At 41.4% G+C, this 13,785-nt stretch overlaps 1 protein-coding gene across 1 annotated transcript in view; it reads right to left on the bottom strand.

The window, feature by feature from the left end:
* Nucleotides 1-13,785, bottom strand: part of KIAA1107 (KIAA1107 ortholog) — a 72,641-nt gene that overhangs the window by 11,934 nt on the left and 46,922 nt on the right. Inside the window, exons 10-13 of the mRNA XM_019501604.1 lie at nucleotides 6,790-6,972; nucleotides 5,148-5,285; nucleotides 3,724-3,853; nucleotides 863-924 (exon numbers count right to left, since the gene is read on the bottom strand). Coding sequence (XP_019357149.1) covers nucleotides 863-924; nucleotides 3,724-3,853; nucleotides 5,148-5,285; nucleotides 6,790-6,972 — 513 coding nt within the window. The remainder of the gene's footprint in view (nucleotides 1-862; nucleotides 925-3,723; nucleotides 3,854-5,147; nucleotides 5,286-6,789; nucleotides 6,973-13,785) is intronic.

The raw sequence follows: 13,785 nt of genomic DNA, 5'->3' as shown, positions 1-13,785 counted from the left end.
TATATATATATATATAACAGACACTGATTGCATGGACCATTGCATCCCCTGTTTAGGTCTGAATATGAGGATTTAAGAAATGCATATACAAAATGTTGGCTTCTACTTTGGAGAGGGAAAAAAAAGATAATGTTTTATTCTTTATATAATTAGTATCTGTTGGGAGACATTTATTTTAGAAGTTATATTTTCAAACTGGGAATACAGAATATGATTTTCTGTGAAGATTTCTAGTGATTATTTTGAAATCCATAACTCAGTGAGAGTCCATAAAAATCAGCTCCGTATTTTACAAGGTGGGCTGTATTAAAATTTAAGCCTATAAAATGTAACCGTGTGGTATCCAAATGAATGGTACAGTACATCTTGTCATCAGTCCATATCACACATGCCTTTTCTGGAACATAATAAAGTCATTTTGGGTGCGATTCTGAGATACAACAATTGTGGAAGACCATGTAAAGCTCTTTCAGGGTAAGCAGATTAACAGGGAATGTAGCAAACTGGATTAAGTGATGGTTTAAGATAGTGGGATAGCTTCATTTGCTCAGTAGCAGACAACTTCTTTTGGGAACTAGAGATCACAGTTCCATTATGTATGAACAGATAATGTGAGAAGGCTTCTGAACAAAAATACCCATTTTCTATTTTGTCCCACTACTGTGAAAGTATAGACTCCTGTCAATCCCCACTATACACAGAAAGCTGATTATGATGAAAAACTGTTTCGACAATGAAGGGGAATATGATTACCGTAAATTACATTCTAGCAGTTGGTATACACTAGTCACAAAATGGAAACCAAGAACAATATGAGTTGTTTATAGGATTTTTTTTTAAGTATAAGGTTCTAAGTGTTTACCTGTGAGCTAGTGAATATAGGTTTTTTGCCAAGTCTTCGATCATCACCTTTGTCAAAAGCAGCTGCATGGGGGAAAAAGCACCTTTTTATTATTAACAGGAAACAGAGGGTGTGTGTGTGCGCGCGCGTGTGCCCAATCCTAGAGTTGGTTAAGAAAGATTAATTTTGGCATTAGGAAAACAATAAATGGGGACAGAAGTGAGTTCAAAATACAAGATGGGCAGTCGGGACACCCGGTGCAGTCAATGCTCATTTGCAGCTGCATTTGGTAAGAGCAACAGCTGCCTATCAGCAACATTTCCCATGGGAGTATTTCCCTGCTACCTAATTCAGATGACGCTCTCTAAAACAGAAACATCCATGCAGCAGAGCACTGGCATGCCCCTATTAATAGGCACTGACTCTGTCTATAACAAGATGCAACAGACTTCTGGTGCAGCCTTGGGCAAGTTGTTTAATACCTCTTTTCTTTATCTACGAATGAAGGATAGCACTTCCGTACCTCCAAAGTACATAAGACTTGGTTCACACAGTGTCTGGGGTGTATAGAGACTTGGATTAGATTGGATTAGAGGCTCAGATTAAAGGTGAACACAAGTGTGCAAAAAAGATGAAATTCTCAAAGCAATCAATTTCAATTAATCAGCGTTAATCAACTGCAATACATCCTGCCACTTAGAAATTTATACTTACACAATTTAAGTAACAGATTTATCTTCTTAAATCATCTCAATAGTATACACTGTTAAAAGCTATAAAGCCCACATATTTGTGTGTGCCCAGTAAGGACATAGCATTGATTTTCTGAGTGATCTTAAGGTCACCGTGTAAGCTTTTCAGGGCAAAGAATCCATCTTTTCTATGTAAAGCAATGTTGATGGTGCTACATAATTAATTTAGCAAGGCTATACATGAAAAAGCAAATTACTGTACAACATCTTGGGAACATCTTTCGATATAAACTTCAGATCAATAGAGCTTGTGTTATATAGAAAAGGTACATATGCAAATATAGTAGACACAGAATGGATAAAAATTTATTTTTGAAAATAAAAATTCTTTGGTTGCAAAAAATGGGTTAAAGCATTTCCTGTTCATGTGTTACAGCATAGCCTTTATACGGACAAAAAACATAATGTATAACTGTCAGCTGAAAATTCTGTTGAATTCTCATGTTGGGTTTTATAAAGTATCTGTATGTAGCTCTATAGAAAGCCTACAAGAAAAGGCAGGATGCCGAAAATGGCACCAAAGGGATCTCATCCCTTTTCAGCAATGACTCTGCACATAAATACACACCAATATTTTATACAAATTTCACAAATTTGAGCTCAGGATAACACAGGAAATACTGTGAGCAAGAGAAAACATGGTATCTTTCCATCTTCATTTCAGATTATTCCCCCTATCTGATCAAGAATTCCAGAAAATGTGGTCTTTCCAGAATTTAGCATTACCTGAAATTTTCTTAAGGTGAAAGTTGATTTAAATGATCCTAAATAAATCTCACATAAAAATGAAGATTCCTCTAACAAGACCATATCCTTGTTCTGATAATAAAAGACGTACACAGTGAAAGATTTACATTATGTGATAATTTAATGAAAACATATAGAGACTATCAACATTCTGTGTTAAAACCATATAATCTAAAACCTGCCCGTTTTTGTTACCATCAAGGATTGAATGATACCCACATTATGAACACAGGTCTATATACTACTTGGCTTATAAAGCCCTAGTACAAACCAACCTTAGATGCCAGTTAGAATGAGGACACAAATACACACTCAGAAATGCTTCTATTTCTGAAAACTGTCCCCGAGCTCCAAAGTGCTCTACAATGCAGAAAGAAATCAGGGACCTGTTTCAGAAAGTACCAGTCAAACCCCATTTGGTTACACCTCTAAACCATGCTTATAAAAAATGACAATTCCTTTTTCATCTAGCTCATACCCATTTATAAACACACAATTTTTCACTACAAGCAGATTATATATATTGTAATTGTGTGTTAATAAAAATAAAAATGTCTTACCTCATAATCAAAAGTGACTGAATTTTAGAAAAGGGCCATTTAAATTAGTGTAATGCAACATTTTTCCCTTTAAAAAACATTTCATTATTGAAGCAATTATTTGACCATGGCCCTGAAGCTACTATCAGTTTTGTACCCTTAAAATTTCTTTCCAGAGATTTGAAAACAAAGAAACATTCAGCATAAAAACTCCCTTTGTTTAAAGTACTGCCCATTAAAATTTTTAGAGAACACTATGCAGCTCCTTGGGATCTCTCTGCAGCAGCACATACAGTATCACAATACCAATCAATTGTGAAGTCAAGCCATCTACATTTATTCAGAGTCCACATGAGATGGCTATTATACAAGAGATGAACAGTCTTTACACAGTAATATGAACAACAGATAAAAAAATAGAAACTAAATTCACAGAATTAGTAATCTGCTTTGTGTAGATTTAATTTTTCCATAATGCTTGTCAGCTTAAAGAGAGAGATTTAAACCATTTTTCTTTAATCCTATTCAATATTTTTAATAATTTAGAGTAGCTGCAAACAAAAACAGACTCAGCCTATTTATCTTTGATTTCAATTTTGCATATCTGTAGAAACAGAAGCCAGGAAGGATTATTCAAAGAAAACTGTTTAATCATTTTCAAGCTTTAAACTGGCTAAGTAGCTTATCTTTGCTTTCAATTCTAAAATGCCACTTAAAACCTACAGCATCAATCCTATATACATACATACACACATATATTAGCAGCTGGCAAAACTGCCAGCATTTTTTGTACTAAACGCATTACCATTATACAGTAGTAGTTGTTTTTTGATGGCTCACATACCTGCTTGTATTTTCTGTTGGTCGTCTGGCCTCATCAACTTCCAGCTTTCTGTGTGACGAACAGCATAAAAAGACTGAACTAGGAATATCCACAGCTTATCACGCAGAACCTGGATCTTGCACGTAAAACCCTGTGTTCAAGTAACAAATCAGCAGCTGGCGAGAGGCATATTGTCATAGCAACCAGTCATTATTCCTTTCAGAATCTACTTACTCCCTAAGCTAGATCAATGATGTCATCACTTATATTTTACGATTGCCTACTAGATGTAGATACTGTTCATGGGAGCTTTTTGTCTGCCACCATAATTTTACACATTTTGAAACCAAGCCACTCCCACACAAACTAAAGCATCATAAACCATCAAATTCATCTTTTGTTTATGAACCCCTTCAGAGCTTTTTACTATCAGCTCTGTCACGACAAGGTCAAATACTCTATGGGCCAATAATGAATCTGATTAAATTTTCATTGCACTTACTAAGTCCACAAAAGCACTAGATTGCAGCAGTTCAAATTTTTTTTGAATGTAACACTACTCGAAATTTTAATATTGCTTTATAGTGAACCTTAATTCACAAGTTATTACATACCATTTTATTGTGGCAGTACCCATAGCCCAAAAAACAAAAACAAACAAGCCCCCACAGATGAAAAACCCCTGTTCCAAAGGAAATATAGCATTAAAAAAAAAAAAAAAAAAAGACCTGAAGCAAAATAAACAAACCAAAAACAACCCCAATCTTCCTATTGCTAAATTAAAAAAAAAAAGTAAATACCAGTAAGCCCTGCCCCCCATGGTAAATAAGAGGTAATTTAATTTTAAAATTATTTTTTTCTTGGTCATAAATTTAGAATGGTAGTGAGTGTTAAACAGTATTTTCCCCAGCACATAAGATCTATATAGTTCCTAATATATATGTTATTGAAGCCATGTGCACTGTAAAATATTTTTGCATTTAAAAAATATAATACGCACAACTGCTAGCAGGTCCAATGTGTGCAACAGGGCTTTCATAGACATTAGGGCTGGAAGGGACCTCGCAAGATCATCTGGTCCAGCCCCCCTTGCCCAAGGGCAGGAAGTCAGCTGGGGTCAGATGACCCCAGAAAGATAATCATCCAAATGCATCTTGAATGTGTCCAGAGTAGGTGCTTGCACCACTTCTGGGGGGGGAGTCAATTCCAGACTCTGGAGACTCGGACAGTAAAGCAGTCCTTCCTTATGTCCCTGTCCTTATGTCCCTTGCACCTTTATACAGGTGTAAGTGCATGTGCCTCCTTACATGGATCCCACTTAGGACTGGCACCACTGAGCTCAAACTGCAGAATCTGATTTGAACTCTTATACAAAAGAATGGTTTGATACAGTCGGCTATATTGAATAGTATGCGATACTTTACCATTACTGTGGTAAAACCTACCATCTCCTTCACATTTGTGGAGCTCAATAAAGTGTCCATAGCTATCATAAGAAGACAGCTGTTTTCAATATTAATGTTTTTTTCAATTGCTTTAAAAACTTGTTCTAGGAGATCAGGTTTGCTGCTCATTGCCTGTGCCTAAGGAAACAACAAAAAGGCAATAATTTCAAACAAAAAGTATACTTCAGATGTGAAACACTACCCGATAGAAAAGGCATACTGTGACTTTGCTGGTAAGAAACTTTCCCAAAAATCTCTCGTTTATCCATCTCCCATCCCAACAAAATATACTCTTGCATTATAAGTACTCTTGAGATTGTATCACCACAATGAACAAAAACTTAAGAACAAACAGCTGGTGCTGAATTCATAGCATATACAAATTTGAAACCATGAAAAGGATAGTTTTGACACATCCATCTATAATTTTTGACTCATCTCTGCAAATTGCCAAATCTTTGTATTGTTAGGGAAATGAACAGTGCTGGGTAAAACTAGACAAGCTCTTACCAGGAAATACTAGGGAAGTCTTGTCAATTAAAATGACTGCCTCTAGCATTGCTACCCCCTAGCAATTCATGATTAAGTTGAAAGAAACTGGGTGCATCTATACATGCCATTAATGTTCCTGAATTTTGTGTAAGGATGTGCGTCTGCATGTGCACCTGTGTCAAGAGTAAACAAAGCCCAATGGGAGCAGCCTAATTCAGGGCTGCTCCTGTCCTGCTCTGCTCCCCTGCAGCAGCCAGGGGAAGCTCCAGGCTCCCCTGGATGCTAGCCTTGGGCTGGCAGGCAGCATGGGAGTCAGGCCTGGGCTCTGGAGTGGAGCTGTTCTGGCTCCAGGGGAAGCTCCTTCCCAGTTGCACAGAGACTGGGGCCAGCCCCAAGCTGTCCCTAACAGAACTGGACAGCTCCCCTCTGCCCCCTGGGGCCAGCACTGATCTCTGCATGGCTGAGAAAGAGCTGCCCTCTGAGCCAGGACAGCTTCCCTCCCCACCTCAGTCTTCCTTCCAGGGCTTAGCCAGGCAGCAGTTGTGGCCCCCTGCTGCCTGGGCTGACCGGAAGCAATTTGTTCCTGGTTGGTGTCGACATGTGTGCTTCAGCACATTAGTTAAAATGCCATTTTCTAGTACCTATACCTGTGGGTACTAGCAAACAGCGCATTAAATTAATCTACTACACAGTAATTGCTGCTTATGTGTTGATAGTGACACTTTATTGCAAATTAGACCGCACATTAGTAAAGCGTCTCATGTAGACGCACCCTGTGAGTACTTGCTCGTATTTATAATTGTTCCTCTGTGTCTACATGGCCATACTGGGAGCTTTCTGAGAACACTTATTGAGTATACCAACTCTATAAGCAGACGTAGTACTGTGGAACTACTAACACCTGTATTCAACACTGAGAACATAACAGTTCTTAGTACCAGCACCTTAGTTTCCTTCAGGCACCCTCATAATTTACTCATGCCCTAAATATTTATTTCTTAAATAAATATGAATGTAAAGTGAAGTCGAAGTTATTTTGCAAAGTTTAGCACCCTGGCTTGCTGGGATGAATTTCCCCAACACAACACAAAGTGCAACAATACCATATATTTCTTTTGGAAAAGGCGAACAGAATTTGTAAGCACTTTACCTGCAAGAAGATGTAAAAACTTTCACTTTGTATTATCTGCGAAAAGTTGGTTACAATAAATGTAAGGCATTCTTCTTGCAGCTTGGATGCCATTGCGACAGCTGTTTCAGTCCATTTCACTTGGGGAAGACTACTGATCAGCCGATCACTTTCCATTAAAAGAAAAGCGGCATTTTTGTGGCTCTTCAAATAAAAAGAACATATATTAGAGTAGTAACTCAAAGAAGTACTGCTTCTAAAGTAACACCTATTCAGTAACTGAATCATCTTTACCAAATAAACAACTAAATTTTCCTTTCTTAATTTGTACTTGGATTCTAATTAATTTTATATTAACATTTAAAAGATTTTTTAAACAGGTAAAACACAAATCTCAACAGTTTCTATTGTTCTCTAGTGAAGTGAGAACATCTGCATAAGTGGTTTCATTGCTTTTTCCAACTACTTAATATTACGTTGTGGTGCTGAAGAGAAGGCAGATTCATGAACAAATGCTAAACGCTAAACTGAAGGAAGGGAAACTGTAATTGGAAAGGATAGAAATCTATTTAGGTCACAGGAAAATGTAATACCATGTTGGTAAAAAGAGCAGGGAGAGTTCCAGGTGGCTGGAAGGTAGTGAAGCAGCCTCAGTGCAGATGGCTCAGCCTCCAGTAGATCCCTAGAGACTACCATTTCCTGGTCTGAGCCCCTTTGCTTCTTCTATAACAAAGCAAACACTAAATGCTCCTCCCCACACAAAGAAGCAATTGTTAGACAACAGTTTTATTTTCCTTTACCTTCCTCAACATCTAACTTACCCATACAAGGGAGTGATCTGATACCAATGGAGAATATTTGTTTTAAATATATCTAGTTTCCTAATATTTCTTCCTGTTAAATTCAGATATTCTGTGACTTTGGGACCATAGTGCCAATCTAAGTACCTAGATGAGGCCTCATCTTCTGCACTACCACGTGCTAACTCAGTTTAAAACCAAGTCACAATTTATCATTAACCAACAAAGTAAAACAGATTTAAAAACCTCCTGTACATGGCCTGGCTGGTCAGCTGATACACTGTACAATACGTTCAAACCTCATAAAATTGTTTCCTGCTGTCCTGATTTTAAAGTGCTGCCAAAGATAAAGAGCATTTTCTATAATAGGCATCTTGTGTGTTCCTCTAAATGGGAACAAAATATTAATAAATCAGTAAAGGAATCCAAATTTCTAGTGCTAATCAATTCCTGGAAAAATCCTGGAAAAATTTATCAAAGAATCCACCAGTAATAGGCTAACAGAGAAGGCAGTATTCTAAACAACAGCCAACATGGCTTTGTTGTGGGCAGGTCATGCCTGACCAACTGCATGTCCTTCTACGATCAGGTGACTCATCACCTTGATAAGGGAGATGAGGTCAATGTCTATACCTAAATTTTAAAAAGGCCTTTAACTTGGTCTCCCACAACGTTCTCATGGTAAAATTGGGAAACTGTGGCCTCAACAACTTAGCAGGCCTGTGGCTACGAATCTGGCTCTGAGGTTGGACCCATAGACTGTTAATAGACGGAACTGAGTCAACATGGTGAAAGCTGACCAGTGGTATCCCCCAGGGCTGTACGAAGCTTCAGTCGCTGATTCAACTTGGAGGAGATTTGGCCTGATTCAGTGGCCGAATCTCCAAATCCGAATTGAACTGGGAGACCCATTAATCTCTCCAAATCGAATCAGAAGCCTCTGATTTGATTTGGAGAGATTCAACGATTCGGCCATAGACACAGCTTTATCTGTTTTTTCTACATATGTCAAGGTATCAGGTGTATATCATGAATGCTGAGATGGTGGGGCGGATGGAGCGTCCCACGGGAGTGCAGGGGGGTCCCCAGCACACTCGGTGGCAGACGAAGTGGACTAGAAGCACTTTCGGTTCACTGCCAGGTCCACCGCAGAGCACACAGGGGACTCCCCTCCCCACCCAGCAGCTTGGGAACTGGTGCCTCCTGGATGTGGGGGCACCCGGGGTCCCTCCATGGCTGATCTCTGAGCTGGGGGGGAGGGGAGGCAGGGTGCCCTGTGCGCTCAGTAGCAGACCTGGAAGTGGACCAGAAGTACTTCCAGTCCACTTCTGGGTCCGCCGCCAAACACACGGGGGGTCTCCCCACGCTCCCATGGGATGCTCCATCCACCCCACCATCTCAGTGTTTACGAGCCGCCCCTGGTACCTTGAGGGATGTAGAAAAAACATATAAAGCTGTGTCTATGGCTGAATTGCTGATTCTCTGAATCAGAATCAAATCTTCAAATTCAGATCTGATTGAATCAGATCAGGACAGTGATCCAAATTAGCAAATCAAATCACTGTCCCCCAAATCGGGCCAAATCCAAATTGAATATGGCCTACTTTGCACACCTCTAGTGTCCCTCAGGGTTCAGTACTAGGACCAGTGCCTTTCAATATATTCATCAATGATTTGGATACAGGTGTGAAAAAGTGTGCTGGAAAAGTTCATGGATGACAGCTGCTGTCATGCTGGAAGACAGGATGAGGATACAGGCTGACCTGGACAGGCTTGTAAGGTGGGTGGATCAAAACCTGATGCTGTTTAACACTGAAAAATGTAAAGTGCTTCATCTGGGGAAAAATAACCTGCAACACACTTACAGGCTTGGTGGCGCTACACTAGCTAGCACCATGACTGAAAGAGAACTAGGAGGTCATGATTGACCACAGAATGAACATGAACTACCAATGCGATGCTAGAGCTGGCAGAGTGAACAATATACTGGCATGCAGCAACTGATGCATCTCAAGCAAGACTAAGGATGTTATCCTCCCACTCTGCTCGACACTGGTGAGGCCACAGCTGGAGTAGTGCGTCTGGTTCTGGGCGCCGCACGTCAAAAAGGATGTGGCGAACTTGAAAGAGTCCAAATGAGGGCCACACGAATGATTAGAGATCTGGAGAACAGGCCATGTGAGGAGATGCTGAAGAACACGGGACTGTTCAGCCTGGAGTAGAGAAGACTTAGGGGGGGACTTGGTGACAGCCTATAAGTATATAAGGGGCAAACATCAGGGGCTGGGAGAGCATCTGTTCACCAAGGCACCTCAGGGGAAGACAAGGAATAATGGACATAAACTGCTAGATCACTTCAGATTGGATACAAGGAAAAACATCTTTACGGTTTGAGTGTCCAGAGTCTGGAACAGACTCCCCCCAGGGGTAGTACAGCCACCTACCCTGGAGATCATCAAAAGACACGTGGACACACACCTTGCTGGGATCATCTGACCCCAGCAGTCATTCCTGCATAAGAGCAGGGGGGCTGGACCTGATGACCTCGTGAGGTCCCTTCCAGCCCCTAACTTCTATGAATCTCTTAAGTGTCATGAAAGAAGATGTCTTGAGAAAGCAGAAACAGATTAGTGAAAAATAATTTAGGAAATGGAAAATATCCTTATGCCAGTGGTTCAAAAAGCCTTTTATTTGGTTACATTCACTAGGCCAGAGAGACTGGCATTATCCAACCTACAAAGCCACTGGACCTAACCTGTGAAGCTGAACAACCTTGGTGATAAGGGCTTTGGCCATGCTGAGAATAGGTTACAAGGAGCTGCATTGGGGCTGGGCAGATGGGAGCTGCACCTACACTGCAGTAAGTCAGAACCTGCAGCAGCTGCAGCCATGTTGGAACGCTGGCCCACCTTAGGCCCAAGCTGGGTTGTTCCGACCTGTGGCTCCAGACTGTTGCTGATTGCTGCACTACACTGTGACTGCAGAGAAAAGTAGGAAGTTCAAATAAAGAAGTCACAGAAAGATGTGGCAAGTTCAGATTCACACTTACCAAAAGCTAAATAAAAAGTAGTCTGTACTTGTGCGTATTTTCAGATATGATTAAAGTTCCAACAAGTCCTTGTTCAATTAGCTTTGCCCTTAATATACTATTCACTTATGGGCAAAGCCGATTTTGCTTACTTGTGTGTGACAAGAAAATAAACAATCTAGCATAGGCTAGATAAGGCTTCAATCCTGCAGCAAGTCAGCTGCGCACCTGGGGCACCTGCAATGCGTGGAGGCAGCAGCGATTTCTGGCTGCTGCTATACTACTGGAACAATTACACAGCTACAGGTGCTGCTGCTATTTTCCCATCTCTCCCCCACCAAAGTGGTGCCTGCGACTACTGACCTGCTCACCCCACCTTAATTACGTTACTGCTTCAGACTTGCTTCCACTGGACACATACCTGCAAGCTTCTTTAATATTGCAGGATCAGGCTTCTATTTACAAGGCAATGAATCACTTCCTCTTTTTTGCAAGGCACTAGATAGGCTAAACTCCCATTTGGTGCTTCCAGTGAAACATAATGGGCCAAATCCTATTTTGCCTGTACATGTCTAAGGCCTCCACTCTACATAGCCACACATTATATCTATTACACAAGTACCTTGTTAATTGTGCAATAAATCTAGACTGGCTACATGTGCAAATTAACTAAGGCACCTTAAAAAGGTCCAACCAGCTATAAAGTTATTGCTTGAAAATATGTAATAAACTTTATAGCTCAGGGGTAGGCAACCCCCAGCATGGGTGCCAGTGCATGGCACGCAAAGGCATTTTGCTTGGCCTGTGTGCCTCGGTGTAGATAGTGGGGAATAGGCTGGGACTGCACTGCCACAACAAGGATCAGGCCCCTCACAGCTGCCCCGCTGTTCACCTCTGGCACGCCAAGATCTTACAAGCTGAGGTTACAGGTGTTTTTGGCATTCTGCTCAAAAACGTTGCCGACCCCTGTTACAGCTGGTTTCTATCCAGCTTTAAATTTGTACGTGCAGGCTGTCTGTGGCTGGGGGAGCGCAGCTGCTCTGATCTCCCAGCTACTGGGGAGTGCAATGGACCCCTGAGGCTAGATCACAGTTTCTGTGATCTCCCTGCTGTGGGGGATACTCTATGCAGTGGCTGGGACATCTTAAGTCACACCTAAGTAGCCAGAGAAAACAGAGGGAGTGTGACTCTGTGATTTTTGGGTCTGCCCTGGAAGAGAGGAGGCTCCTCCATTCGATAGGGGACAAACTTTTTGATTCATTCTATCCAATGAATAAAGTGCAGAACAGCCACTAGGGCCAAGAGCCAGAACTCGGGGCCCTCTCCTTTCCACACCACTGCCTCTCTCATGAACAACCCTCACACAGGTTTGCTTTCTTCCTGACCCTACATAGCTTCTTCTTGCACATTGAAATTGCTTCAAGAGAGCTGTACAATGCTTCAGGAAATGCCTAGTGCACAGCTTGGTGATTAAAGGACCGTGCTTGGAAGTGCGAGATGAAAGTTCAAACCCTCTCTGGACCTGTCTCCCATTCCCTGGCCAAGTGCCCTAATCCTTAGAGTACTGGATTAAAATGTGGGAAAGTCTCCCCCCCAACTCCAACCAACCCAAAGTACTTGTGGTTCCTCTGTGACTACAGCTTTGGGACTGATGCAGGGTGATGTGTGTACCTATGCTTTTTTGTTCTGCCAGATTGCAGCCTTCTGGTCATACTAACAGGGAAGTGCACGACAAATGTAGTTATACGAGTACATACAGAATCCTTACACAGCTATGTAAGTGCTACTCACATAAAGATGAAACAACATTTGGCTCAAAGGGCATTTTTACACATACAAGTGCTGCCGCACCAGGTGCTTTAAAAAGCACCTGGTGCTGCGATGCTTGCAGTTGTATAAGCAGCAAAATGTACGTCAGTGCTGAGAAAATGGAGGCGGTGCACCTTTGAACTAAAACACATAGAAGATGATTTAGTAAAAGAATGCATCGCTGCCATTTTCTGCGCACATTTTGCCACTTATACAACTGCACGTGGCGCAACGCAGTTCGCATCATCTTGTGTATGAAACAGACTTGATTAAACAAGTCTGCTCCTAAGTGGCAGATCTCTGGCGCATCACAGGACAAAAAAGTACATGTATAAATGCCTAAAATGTTTTCAAAAGTTCCTATAAAATCAGCTCCTTGCAGTTACCAGTCAATCTTGAATTTAACCCTTCTGATAATTTTTTTCCCTTAAGTAAGAGATTATTATGAATAGCTTCAAGAAGGAGTTCCCTCTGCTCATTCAAAAATGACTGATTGTTAGCAAATCTTGAAAGGAGTGTGAAGAGCAAGAAGTAGATGAGCAGTGGAGAGAATATTTGGAAAGTCACTATGATAGCTACGTGAAGCTAGAAACCTCTTAAGTGTTGAATGCAGATAAAGTAACACTGAAGTACTTATTCTTGGAGCCTTACAAACAGATGTTATAGATTCATAGATTGTAAGGCTGGAAGGGACCTTGAAAGATCATCCAATCCAGCCCCCTGCACCAAGCAGGAAAGATAGCTGGGGATCAGGTGACCCTGGCAAGGTGACTGTCTAGTTATCCTGGAAATCTTCAAGAGCAATCACTTTCCTCTTGGAGCAGCAGAAATATGTTGGTACTCTGCATCAAAACTTTTGCTTGTATGCTCCCTTCAATATTGACTAAAAACTCATGAAAGAACTACAGCAACTCTCCACCAGGCCAAGTGTGGTGTTTGGAAGTTAAATAAAAGAAAGCACTGTATATTCAACTGGCTTTTACATTTAAATTCCCAAGACTGACAGATGAAAGAATCACATACATTCATATCTTGTCGTGCATCCACAGGTGCACCTCTAGCAGGGCCAAGGAGGTGATCCTCCCCCTCTATGCAACACTGGTCAGGCCACAGCTGGAGTACTGTATCCAGTTCTGTGCGCCCCACTTCAGGAGGGATGTGGACAACATTGAGAGGGTCCAGAGGAGGGCCACCCGAATGATCTGGGGACTACAGGGCAGACCCTGCAATGAGAGACTGCGGGACCTGAACCTGTTCAGCCTTCACAAGAGAAGGCTGAGGGGGGACCTGGTGACAGTCTGTAAACTCACTAGGGGGGACCAGAAGCGTTTGGGAGAGACCTTGTTTCCCCTAGCGCCCCCTGGCATAACAAGGAATAAT

This window comes from Gavialis gangeticus, unplaced genomic scaffold (assembly GCF_001723915.1).
Source record: "Gavialis gangeticus isolate Ggan-Ray unplaced genomic scaffold, GavGan_comp1, whole genome shotgun sequence".
In the NCBI taxonomy this organism is placed as follows: domain Eukaryota; kingdom Metazoa; phylum Chordata; order Crocodylia; family Gavialidae; genus Gavialis; species Gavialis gangeticus.
This window is presented reverse-complemented; position numbering and strand designations above follow the sequence as displayed.